Genomic DNA, 12,985 nt, shown 5'->3' with positions numbered 1-12,985 from the left:
TTATGCCAGAGCCTGGCTCTGTCCTTGGGGCTCTGTCAGTAACTTTCTCACGGATCTTTATGGACATTAGCAAAAACAAACCCTATTTTTTGGGAAGGTATTTTAAATGTCAGGAAAACGGGTCTGCTGTGTGTGTAAGAAATCCCACTGCAAGACAAGGCAATGCTTCCATTTTATTAGGGGTTTGTATAGGTGAGGGACAACTTTGTGCTATCTGCTCTGGAACGGTTGTGCCTTCTAGTTTTGAGCAGAGTTGGAGCGTGGAGAGGGCTTTTGGCACGTTCCCCTGTTCTTTATGAGCACCTTAGTGTTTCTTTGCCTGGAAGAGAGGTTAAAAATGCCATCAGGATGCCTTTAGGTCTCTGATACACAGAAGAGCCTGGCTCAGAGGACAAAGAAAGAAAGAAAGGAAAATATTGCTTAAATCATCATTTAAGTGTTAGTCAGAGTAAGTAAGGCCACGTGTTCTTGCCAGGGAGTTCAGGGTTACCATGGACATGTGTTAATTCCAATCAGCTCAAGAGCTGGAGCTTCCTGATGCCTCCTGGCAGAGTAATTCACCTCTGTGCTGCAGGATAGCACCAAGACACCTCTAATGCCTGTCTGGCTGCAGACGATAAAGGTTATGACTTTGTGGTTTTTTACAGACAAATGCCAGCCATTGTGTCTTTCCTGGGCTTGGGCCTGCTCCCAGCCTGCCTTCCTGGTTGCTCTGCAGCAAAAGTGAGGAAATATTAAAAAGGCACCTGCAAAAAATTATTGGTTTGTGCCCAGTAGTGGACCTAATTACTCTGAATTGTTCCATTTTCACTTGGAATCATGATGTTCTTCTCTTTGGAAAGACAAATCCATTTCTCAGGTGCACAGAGAAATGCTGGTAAAATGATTTTCTAGCTATTTTGCATTTTGCAAAAAGCATTTTGCACGCTGGTCACAGTGAAGTGACCAAAGGTGACAAGTGAGACACTGCTGCTGCAGGGACCCGCCAGATGCTCTCTCAGTAGTTATTCCCAGACTCCTTGCAGGCCTCCAGCTCTTGTCAGACCAGTTGCACATACACGAAACTGCAAATGACACTTCATCCTGCCTCTTGGCTGCCTGACTGTTCCCCAGGGACCAAAGCTTTAGAGACGAGGATGCGCTGTTTATATCTCCCCTGAGACATTTGGCACCAGGCAGCTTCTAAGTCCTGGTGCCTGGCCCTGATCGCCCTGACCGGGAGGTTGAACGGCTGTTGTTCCTAACCCCAAAATGTCTTCTCTTGGGAACTTTACAGGGGAGCTGCAAGGCTCAGGGCTTTGACTCGCAGGAGCAGCACATTTCCAGTTGTAGCTGCTGAGAGCTTGCACAAACGGGTGTCAGGAGAAGTCCAAGCATGTAACGCTTGTCAACAGAAGGCGGGTGCCAGCACTGGCTTCTACTCCACCCCTTCCCTTCGCTGACTCATGCCCGGCTTTGGATACACGACCGGCTCAGTCATCTTCTTTTTTGTACCCAAACTTTCCTTCTTGTGACCACTGAGGTCTCCCATCCCCTCTGAAGCTGTGTTCCACACTGGGAGGACGTAGCATCCTCGATGCCACTTTGCTCCCTGTGTAGCTGGCTTTGAAGCCTTCCTCACTCTCTTTACACTGCTCTTGGTTCATGGCCAAAGCCCTAACCATGTTGCGTCTGACGAACCTCCCACCCCCATCTGTTGCACAGTACAACCGACAGCTGGTGCTGGGCTGCTGGCTTCCAGCATGGTCATTACCACCCTGCCATGCCGCGCCGGGTCATTAACCATGGTGCCTTTGTTCGGGAGATCCCACTCAACATCTTTCTGCCTGACTGCACCGTTTTCAACCTTAAAATGTAAAACCAGCATCTGAGCAGGCCAGGAGCAGAATATGGGGCAGCAGCTTGGGTTAATGAAGGAAAGAGGTGACAACTAGACCAACAATTCTTATCCGGGTTCTTTTTCCTGGCAATCTGGACTCTGTTTCTTGTTACTGCAGTGTTAGCTGGGAGGTAATGCTCCTAAAAGCAGAATTTGGCTCCACAAGCCCGTTCATCCAGGAATAGAAAAGCTGGAGTTTGAGCTTCTGTTAGAGATGTCTCTGCTGATGGCAGATGGGTGTGTGAGCCTGATCACCGAAAGTCCTGGCCTCCATCAGGTAAAGTCAAGGGTGAAGCTCCTGTAGCCCCACAGACTGGGGCATCTGGCTGCAGATAAGACTCAATCTTCCCAACAGAGAATTTTGAACGACCTAATAGCATTGAGTTGGAAATAATTCCTTCATTTGTCTGACACAGAGCGCTTCCAATGTATAAATATACTCAAAATTACCTAGGGCCCAAGCCAGATGAAATGAATCAAATCTTGCCAGAGACATCGCTAGCATTTGGACCTGGCCTTCTGCTAAGACAGTGCAATCTGGCACCAGCAGAGATTAAATATAAAGCTCATTCTTAAAAATACCAAGAGCAAATTGTATCCTTTCATATGCAGAGAAGACAGAAAGCAGAGCTCAGCTATAAAATGCTGGGGTGAAAAACCATAGTTTTTCCTCAGCCAGCACACATCTGAGGTCACCTGGAAAAATATTTTTCTGCCTGTGTGTGAGATCTGGGCAGACTTTGAGGACTTTGCCATTTGTCTGAGTTCCTGGACACCCACCAGCTCAGTCCGAGCAACGGCTGCAGCTTGGCAGCTGCAGGCGTAGGGAGATTTTGGCCGTGTGGTCCCTGCTTTCGGGCAGCTTGTGTGCTGTGAGCCGCTCACAATGGACCTATTTCACAGACGGAGCCCACATGCTCGGAGCAGCGGGTGCAGCATCTGTGCAGGAGGCCAGATTCGTGCCAGATGTGCTGGGCTCACTGCCACGCTCCACCCAGCTGCATGCAAACAGCTTGCTCTCTAGGAAATCCCAGACATATGCAGTAGCCCTCGTCTGCGTGATATTTAGATAAGCAGGATACTCACAGGTTCTGAGTGCACAACAGACACTCATTGCCGTATACGACGTTGTCCGTGCCACAGACAGGGTCAAAGATCTTTGTGCAACCTTTTCTGAGGTCATAATTGCCACAAGCTGCCTGGAAACACAAAAAAGTAGTGCTGAAAATATTAAACATCAATTTGCCAAAGGAGGTTTGCATTCACAGGGAGGAGTATAGTTTGCGTATCTTGCTAACCCATCCCAGCTTGCTCAGAGCTCTGCTATGAACTCTCAGAAACACTGGGTCTGCCTGTCACCATGCTATCCCTTGGCCAGCTGACCTCACCCAGCATTGCTGCACACCCTTGGGAGGGACAATATTGAGTCAGTAATGCTCCATGGGCAGTGCCCAATCTTGTTCTTCCCAGGTTCCATTTTTCTGCCACAAGAATATCTGCCTTCATGCTTGCAAGTCAAAGAATATTGGGAGCTCTGATCTTCCTTGCCAGTAACAGCGATATTCAGCTCTTTATTAACAGTTTTCCTCCACTGAATGTGGGAAAATGCAGTGGGAAACCAGTACCATCAGTGGGATTTTGCTGTGGCACAGCAGGCAGAAGATTCCCAGGCACTGGCATCTTTGGGCTGCCGACCCAGCAGCTCACTGTACTTCACTGTATTTAGCAACACTGGCTCCCCAGGGTATGGGTTAGTGCTGTCTCACCAAAGCTGGGCACACTCGTGTCCTACACAAAAATAAGAGCCTTCACCTCTGTTCCTTTGCCAGCAGCTCCATCCGTCTGAGCATTTCCTAGAGAAAGGGTGGAGAAAGAGAGAAGACGCCTTAGCACCCATCACTCAGGCTGGTTTCAAGGGGGACCTACTAAAGGTGCTTTAGCCTGAGAACTATATGTCTTCACTCAGAGACCTTTCTCCCAGCAAACAATTTCTTCCCATGGATCTCCCCCATTTTGCAGTTGGGTCCCTTCCCACTGTGTCTGCCTCTTTCCCCTGGCAGAAACACCATGATGGTGCAAGGCCCTGTAAAGCCAGATTCAGTTCTAGTGACTTTCCCTGCCAGCTGCCAGGGAGCAAAGGTGGCTTTCATTATCACTCGTTCACGGGTAACTGAGAAACTCCTGCTGATGCTGGACCAGTGCTAGAGTAAATCCAGGGTGTGATTTTTCTGGTGTCCCTGGGCTTGTACCACTAGGATGCAGAGCAAAAGACAAGTTGCTGAAGGTCTCTACTGGAAGAAGAAATGGGCAGACCCTGAGATCTCACACCAAAGCAGGTGGGAGCAAGCCATAACTTTGGTGGGCTTCTCCATGGAGAAGCTGGCCCTGAGCTGACAGCTGGGATCACATGGGTGGAACATGCAGTGGGTGCATTTTGAAAAATTATCTGAATTTGGCAAAAGGAAGCACTGAGAAGAAGATCTTGGATTGCTTACAGATCTGGAATTCATCTATGCAGAAGATTTAGGCTATATCTACATTAACAGTGTGGCCCAATAACGGTGAGTCTGTAGAGTGAAACATTTTGGTGCTGAGGACCAGATAGCCACACAGTTTAGAGTTTCAGAGATTTTACTTCGGGCATGCACCGGTCCACACGCAGAGCTGTAGCTCAGTACATGCTCAGTTCACCTGAAATGGGTCCAGGTTTTGTGCTCAGACAGCTCTGCAATGGCAACTGCTGCACAGCAAATAGGATGATGAGGACTTGTTTCAGAAGCACCCTCCTGTTCTGAATGAACTCCTGAACATAGAATCCCTGGTGAGCCGGACCCGAAGAGCAGCAACAGCTCATGTTCTCATCCCTCTGCACCATATGGGATTTTGAAAACACAGTTGGCTTAAACATTGGCTTTGGTAGCGAGAGCTACATTTTTACTCATATAGATACGTTTCCTGTCTTCTTGGGTTTGCTTTTTGAAAACCAGAATAGCACCTATTTGCCCTAAAAGAATTGCAGTGTCCTAGAAATCACCAGCTCCAGGCTGAATCGTAGCCCTGAAGGGAGGGTGTCAGACCAGCAGGTCTGTTCATTTTTGGGAGTAGGTGCCAGGCACCTGTTTAAAGCCTTTGCTTTAGGCTTCCTCACAGATCACTGGTTTACTACACGTTGCCAATTGCAGCACTCCCTGGGGATCACTTGCTTTCCCTGTCCCAGGCCAGAGCAAGGTCCCAGCACCAGCTGTCCTGTTCCCAGGCTCACTTTCCCACCAGGCAGACCTGGGAGCTTTAGCAAGAAGAGGAAATGGCTCCTAAGGAAAATGTTGCACTCACCTTGGTAGTAGCAGAGTGCCAGGTAGAGGAGCAGGAAAACACCAGTTGCCTTCATGGTCAAGGTAATGCTCTACTGGGACAGCAAAGAGGAAATGGGATGCTTCTCAGGCTTTCAGAGGTCCTGTCTCTGGCAGTCTCTGCTGGGACTTTTATATCTTTCCCCATCTCTGGCACCACCCTACATGGCCAGCTCCACCCCGCAGGCTTGTGATGACAACATTCAAAGTATGGGGACAACACCAGGTGGCAAATGGCTCATTGGTGTGCGTGAGGATGAAAGCCTCTGCAAAGCCAATGGCGGTAACAATTCTTATCTCTGGCAAGGACTGGAGCTGCATCTCGGGTGTGGGAGACAGCCTTGGGTCTGCACTGCAAGCTGAGGAAAAGTGACTTCATACAAGCAGCAGACTGGAAAAATGGGCAGGATGACATAGGAAATACATATGTTAGCATGAGTAGTGTGGCTTTGATTAACAACCCTGCCACTGCCACTTGCAGGGCTCTGGGTGAAGACGGCTTTGGTCCGTAGATGCCTTTCCTGGCACAATGTGCAGAGCAGAGCTAGGGTGTCGCAGCTCCCCTTCCCTCCCTGACGGATAAGGACAGCAGCAAGAGCTGCTGCCGGAGAGCAGAGAGCTTGGATGTGCCTTGGGCTCGCCTGCGGCTGCACATTCAGTACCATTATTTGGCTGCACATCGCCCTGACTGCAGGCAGGCAGCCGAAACGAGCTCGTTGGGTCGGATGCTGCTCCCTTCCCCTCTCCCTGCCTGCAGTTTGGAGTAAACCTTGGGGATTTCCTACGTTTACTCCACCAATGGTGCATTGCAGTGAGTGGATCCGTCCCTTGGGTATTAGAAGGATTAATTAATGTTTCTAAAGCACTTTGATATCTCAGCCATAAATCACTGGAGAAGTGCAAAGCAAATTATTACTAATGGGGGCTTATGACTCAAAGACAGATTTTTAATTAGCTGAATGGGAAAAAGTCAATGCCAAGAGCAATTCAAGGAGCTGTTTGTGAGACAGAAATCTTAGCTCAGTCGGCAGCTGCTCCACTGTCCAAGGGAGACCCCAGTCCGGATGCGGCTCTGGAGGATGCTTTCCCCTGCCAGACACATCCCTTCTGAGTCTGGGCTTCCCTCTGCTCTCCCTGGGCGACCTGCAACGTGAGGCTGAAAGAACTTCTCTTAACAGCATCATTTATTTTATTAACTTGTAGAGTAAAGCTGGCTTTGGGCATGACCTGCTCAGCAGCTGTGAATAGCTGGGCTGAGTCTTTGGTGGACCTCTGTGAGCAAGCAGCAGTCCTTCAGCGTGCCTGGGACAAAGATTCATGTGGTGTTATCACCCTCTGAGGAGCCAGGGAGGGAGGGATGGTCATTTTTTATGGCTGAAAGAGGTTCATCTCGATCCAACACTATCCCTTGTTGCTCCTCCAACACACCTGCCAGGTTTACAGTGTGGGTAAAGCCAATAGATGCTTTGGTCTTGCTTCCCAAAGCTGGCAGGGTACTTAGCAAGGGCATGTACGATTATACGCCAGGGCAAGCGGGGAAAAGATTTCCCTCTTCAATCTGTAACACATGTAAATAGAGCAGTGCTGAAAAGAGTTTCTCTGGTTACCCTTGTTTGGGATGTACTCACTCCTGGTAAAACAGATTTGCACATTTTTCAGTTTAGAGATCCTCACTGTAGCCAGGAAATGTGATAGTTTTGATTGTCCGGAAACAGAAACATCTTTCCTCAGATTCCTCAGAAACATCCAGGCACATTTCCAAACTTGATTTTGATGGGTAAATCCTCAGTGTTTACGAGAGCTGCTCTGCAGATGGGAACCATGTTGGCTCCTGGGACATTTCAAGTGCATGTAATGCCACGGTTTTCTACTTCCCTACCTCCACAAGTCAGAGGCATCAAAGCAGAGAGAGGCTGTTGACCTCTCCCTGCCTCCTGGACACTTCTCTCTTCATCCTCTTCTTGCTTAGGCTCCTGATAGATTTGCACTGACTTAATTGCATGTTCTTAACCCCTCCCAGAGCTGTATGAGATTAAGTGCTTTACTACTGAAGCAGGTTGAAGAAACTCCAGATTATGCAATACAATGGACTGAACTTAATTATTCCACAACAAATTGAGCCGAACCAACCAATTCAAGGGCAGTTGCCTCTGCCAAAAGAAGAATCTGACATGAGCTGCTAACGCTGCTGCAGCCGAACAGCAGCCACGTGAGCTTTTCAATGCCGCTTCTCCATTAGCAATTGCCCTTCCTTTCCTAGCGCCTCTACTGAATTCTGTGTGTTTATGAGATGCCTTCAAAAACGTTGGTGTTCAGGGCTCCTCTCCCCTGATTGACACCTATTCCATGTCCTTCAGGAAAATCAAACAGCAATGCTGGGGGCTTATTTGACTGGCGGGGAATGAAAAAGAGCTGCGAACTGCTATTGCACTGGGTGCTCCTGGTAGAAGGAGCCCTGGGAGATGTCTTCAGCAGTGTGGGTTTTCTCAGGATGTGTCACCTTGTCAGAGCAGCGTGTTCCTCCAAACACATCAGCTGGAGGAGTAGAGAAAAATGAGTCAGGCGGCTCCGCCAGCCGTGCTGTGTGACTCGGCGAGCACGTCACCCGTCACGGAGAAACGGAGAGGACAGGCAGGCCCCAAAGCAGGTGCTGGCGTGGGATGGCTTTCCCTTGGTCGCCTCGTTGGGTGATGGCCACCGCACATGGTGTAGGACAGAAGACCTCTGCAATTGCTGGTGGTGTCTTCTCCTGGCTTCTGAAAGGCACTCAGAGGAGAAATCAATGCCACCCAAGGAATGCGGGGAAGACGTGGTGGGTGAGGAGGTAAGCTGAACCGGCGGGTCTGCCTCGAGGTGGATCAGCAGGAAAAGGTGATTCTCATTCTGCAGGATGAGTGTCTGCATCATCTTTTGGCCAAATCTGAGCACTTTCAAGTTACATTTTTTTGAATAGTAAAGTGTTGCTATGGAATGAAAAAATTGCATTGCAGGGGAATGAAAAATTCGGGAACCTATCTACTTCCCTGACATGGCCCATCTACAACAGACGGGAGGAGCACTTGTACCAGGGCTGGAATTTGTTTTTTTGGGAAGACTTGATGTATAGAGAAAAGCCACCAGTGCCCTGGGGAAATTGCAGCAGAGTCACCAGTCAAAAGCATTCAAAGATCACAAACCAGACCGGATGATCATGAATCACAGTTTAGAAGCCACAAGCTGTTCTTAAGCCTCTTCAAAATAAAGGCATTTACCAACAGGCTTGTTTGGGCTGGTTCACATTTGCCAGCCTTCTTCTGAACCCAAGAGAGAGAATGGGCTATAGGAGCAGAGCTCCTCTTGCAGTCCAGTTCCCAAGATGCTCAAAGCTCTCTCGAGTCCAAAGTGCTGCTTGTGTTGGATTTAAAAGCTAAAAATCCCTAAAGCTCTGCTACCTACTGGTTTGGCAGGCCTGGAGCTTGCAGGTGTACCCAGGACCTTGCCTATGGTATCCAAGATGGGTTTGAAAGCAGGTGGTGCAGACAGTGCAGAAGAGCAAATGTCATGCAGCTCTTGGAGGATAGGAGGTCATCTGTGCATGCAGGAGCCCACGGGGAGATCTCCAAGTTGCCGGGAGGAAGGGAGATGGTGCAGCTAGATCCATTCAGGCATGTGAGATAGACCAAGCCATTTGGTGAGAGCAAGGTGAGAGCTAGCCCGTGTGTAGTGATTGGCTGCTCTTGTATCCAGGGGAAGCTTCCCAAATGCTGACTTTTTCTGCAGAAAAATATCCCAACCAGAATTTGGACCACAGCGATTTTTGTCTTGGATTCTTTTCCATTAATGCTGAGAAAGCTATTTTGTTGCTCTGGGTGCATGGAAGATATTGAACATTCTGACAGTTTAGGAAAAGGGATCTTGTGAGTAGCTGCTGTGAAAACATCACTTATTTTCTCCAGCTGTAGGAGACTCTTTGGATCCCAGGACAGTATATCAATTTCTTTTCTCTCCTGTCCTGGAAACGTTGCCCCTGGGGCCTTTGTTTTTGGGGAGAGGGCTGAGTATAGCTATAGGAGAAAATTAACAAATGATAATTTCTACTTTTCATAAGCTTCTGTTTGTTATCCTTCAGCCAAGGCAGCATGTCCACGACAGCGACCTTTGGAAATCCGCAGGCATCGGCAGCTTTGCCTGAGGATGGTATTGCTGACAGTAGTGTTTGAAGACAAAGGCATCGCATAAATCATAGCTCATTGGGTTGTTCGGACGAGGCTGTGCCTGGATGCCAATCAAATGCTTCCTGAGGAGGGTGAACGTGCTGGAGACAGGCAATGTGCTTGCAAGGATTACTGGCTGGAATCAGCTGGGATGAAATGGCACAGCTCCCTGGTGTGGTGGTCAGTTCCCAGTCCAGCTCCTGGCCTGGTTGCCTCTGCTTTCCCACCGCAGCAGTGACACCAAACCCCACGGACTCTGTTCAGGGAAACCTTCTCCTCATCTGCTATGGCTTACTGGACGATGGCACTTGGCCGGTGGGAATACCTCTGGGCTGAGGTCAACTCTGGTCACAGCAGTGGCCCTGGGGCTCTGTCCCTTGCAGATGGGACAGCTGCTGCCACTAGCCACAGAGACCGTCCACCCAGGAGGGATCTTGGGCCAGGAACTGCGCAGAGGGTGCTGCCTCCTGGCAAGGCTTTCTGCCCGATCGCTTGTGCCCCTCTCCTACGCTCCCATACGGGATCTGCATGGCGTGCAGGGGCAGTGGGGACACGTTGTGTCGGTCTCCCAGGAGCTGAAACATGGATCTCTGCTCTTCTTGCTTTCCCTGGCATTACTGGAGAAAAAGCATTGTTTTTCCCACTCCTACAGAAAATGCCAAAAGCAAAAAATTCCTCCATAACACTGCATCTTTATTAAATCCTATCTGCCTCCCGCCTCCACATCTGACTGCCTCTGTAGCTGCCAGAGATGCAGGGCAGAGTGATTAAGTGCTGTGACTGATAATTGGGCAAACAGGGTTTTCAATCTCCTCCAGCAAGGCACTCCTCCTTTCTCTGAACTAGAAGCAGCACCTCCTGCCCACTCCCTCTATCACACAGCTGAATAAGATGGGAGAGGTATGGTACAGACCTTTCTTTTGGGGTCACAGAATCCTGGAGGATGATCTGGTCTGATCTGACCTTCTGCATAGCTCAGGCCAGCTCTGTCCCTGCTCCTGAGGACCACATGTCCCTTGTCCTAGGGCTGGACCTTGCTCTGAACCATGCATGGGGTAACTGAACAAAGAGCTCTGGTGTTGACCACACTTGATATGGATCTCGGATCTCCATTGCCCTGTCCTGTTGGGATAAATGATCCTGTCTGCCTGTGGTTGTTGTTGCCTTTAGGTCCTTTTTCCCACAGGTGAGTTTGAAGTGGTTACGTCTGAAAACTAACTCTTTAGAAAAGTTGTATGAAGCCCAAGGGAGGGCTGGATGCATTGGCGTGGCTGCAGAGCCGCTGCAAGGCAGGTGCAGGGTTGGTCTGGTCACTGTGAGAAGACAGAGCCAGAGCCCTCCTGGAGCTGTGCAGCAAAAGGATGGGAGGCAGTGGGGACAGGTTGCAGGAAGGGTCATCCCAGCTGGATAGTAGGAAAAACACATTTGCCATGACGGTGGCGAAACGCTGTTGCTGGACCAAAAAGTCTGCGGGGTCCCCGTCCTTGCAGAGGTTCATAACATGACTGAACGAGCTGATATTTTCCACAGGAGCTTTCAAAAACCAGTGGACAAAACCAGCCCGTCTCCTCTGTGGTCCTTAACTAACTCCATGTCTCCGAGACTAGAAGCTTTTTTTAGTGAAGGTCTGAAATGCAGAATATTTTCACATGTTTTCTGAACTTCTTGAAAGTGTTTTGTCAAAGTTTTTGTCAAGGTTTTATAATACTTCTCATTGCTTTGTAAGCCAGTTGATAAACAAAAAAAAATTGTGAATGACTTTCATCACAACCCCAGAAATACTTGGCATTTCTAGTGACTTCTGTGGGTTCCATTGGCAGTGCTGATGGCTATTGATACATGGCTTGCTCCCTGGCCAAGGGCTCAGAAAAACACTATTGTACTTCTTATTTTGATGAAATATATGGCTAGAGGAGGCTGAAACTCTTGGGTCCATCTCACTGTACCATTTTTGACAATTAGAGGGGACGAGGCTTTTCCCGCAGAGAGCTCTCAGCCTGCTTAGCTCCATGGGAAAAACTGGCTATTGAAAAAAAAAATAGAAAGGCATGGAAAGGAAGGGAAAAGTAATGCAAACTATGAAATAAGGTTTTCATTTCTGACAACATTTTTTCTTCCTGTTACTTGTGGATAGATTTTAAAATGAGAAGTACACTTTTTCACAGAAATGAGATTTTGGGAGGAAAAGAAAAAAGTAGTGGACATGGGCTAGGGCTGGTGATAACGTTTTTGTTGCTGGACTCTGATCCTGAACAAACCCAAAAGGGGAGAGAGAAAAGCTCGGCAGAGGTTGGAAACACTAAGCCTGTTTCTAGAGATGGCTATTCCACAAGGCGTCACGAGATCCATGTCAGTTCAGAAGTTCATTCATAAATCTGAACTTTATTCTTGGTGAGCTCTTACCCTGCCACCACCTAGCGCTACGGCTGGTTGCTTTAGCCACGATAAATGTGCACTTACCGCTGTTAATCGTTCCTGTCTGCTCTCCGGTGTGGAAAAGCAATAACCCCTGACCCTGCCTGTGTGTCAGCATGCCACACACCTGCCGGAGTAAAATCTTCCTGAAGCTGATAAATGATGGTTAAACACTGCTAATAAACTTTAGCTAACTGCTATTGACCCTTGGATTGGTCTGAGATTAGATAAGGCCCAATTAACTCTTGCTTCTATTCCTAATGACTGCTCAAGCTCAAAGACAGAGGCTGAAAGTTGAAGGCAGCTAAAATAGGGATGCTGTGATGCTTTGGACCTTAGCTGGTGGCTGATGTTTATTGTTCCTACAAACCTATGCCTGTTTTGAGTGCCGAGAGCTGCCAAGACACAGATATGGAGTACAGGGGGAAAGACGCTGGGATATAAGAGCATCGGTACCAGCAGCCCTGCCATGAAAGGCGATGCTGCAGACGTTGTCGGCGGCTCCATGTGCTTTCAGCTTTGGTCAATGGCCTTGATTAAAGAAGGATTTTGTCTTTGATTTAGGGAGCCTTTGAACATAGTGGCTAAACATTTCCTTTCGATCAAGGGTTTCGCTTTGATTTCTGCATGTCGTCAGCTCCTTTGCACTTGAATTTCTTCCCTAATAAATGTGACATTATTTTTGATGCCTTGTACATTTTCAGCCCGGTTGTGAAAGCGAGGTGCTTTGCAGTGAAAACGCTGTCTTCAGCCCATCAGGGATATTGGGAGCAGTCCTTTTGCTCTGGTAATGGAGATGAAATAATCCACTGCTGAACCTCCTTTCCCCAAGCAGGTTTTAATGGTTTTTTTTCCTTCTACATGAGGAAGTGGCTGCCAAAGCCTGTGGCTGCTGCCTACAGTATGCTTTTCCTTCTTATCCTTATTCATCCCTGCCAAGATCTTCTTTTCTTCATTCCTTCCCATTTTCTGAGCTTCTGGAAGCCCCTGGCTCATAGTTTCAAGCCCCACTTAGCTAGAAATGTGGTTTTCCTCTTAAAAAAACAGCTGAGGCTCTCATGTTATGCTGTGGTTTCTGTAGGAAATACTGAGAGATGTTGCATCTTGAATTTTCCCTCTGTGTTTTTTGGAAGAAGAGATCCAGCCTG

General features: G+C 48.4%; 1 protein-coding gene across 1 annotated transcript; it reads right to left on the bottom strand.

Annotated features, from left to right (window-relative positions):
* Positions 1 to 237: 237 nt before the first annotated feature.
* Positions 238 to 5,267, bottom strand: SPINK1 (serine peptidase inhibitor Kazal type 1). The gene is made up of 4 exons (XM_086621747.1): positions 5,213 to 5,267; positions 3,692 to 3,732; positions 2,966 to 3,078; positions 238 to 319 (listed from the first exon to the last, which is right to left on the bottom strand). The coding sequence occupies exons 1-4, from the start codon at positions 5,265 to 5,267 to the stop codon at positions 238 to 240; spliced, it is 291 nt and encodes a 96-aa protein (XP_086477873.1).
* Positions 5,268 to 12,985: the final 7,718 nt, after the last annotated feature.

This window comes from Tauraco erythrolophus, chromosome 16 (genome assembly GCF_009769465.1).
Source record: "Tauraco erythrolophus isolate bTauEry1 chromosome 16, bTauEry1.pri, whole genome shotgun sequence".
Classification (NCBI taxonomy): domain Eukaryota; kingdom Metazoa; phylum Chordata; class Aves; order Musophagiformes; family Musophagidae; genus Tauraco; species Tauraco erythrolophus.
Note: the sequence above shows the minus strand (reverse complement) of the source record. Positions and strands in the feature narration are given on the sequence as shown.

Coding starts and splice junctions, on each gene's coding strand:
- SPINK1 (XM_086621747.1), bottom strand. CDS start 5,267: ATGAAGGCAACTGGTGTTTTCCTGCTCCTCTACCTGGCACTCTGCTAC. Junction 3,733..5,212: donor GGCACTCTGCTACTACCAAG/GTGAGTGCAACA, acceptor CCCTTTCTCTAG/GAAATGCTCAGACGGATGGA. Junction 3,079..3,691: donor CTGCTGGCAAAGGAACAGAG/GTGAAGGCTCTT, acceptor TTGTGTTTCCAG/GCAGCTTGTGGCAATTATGA.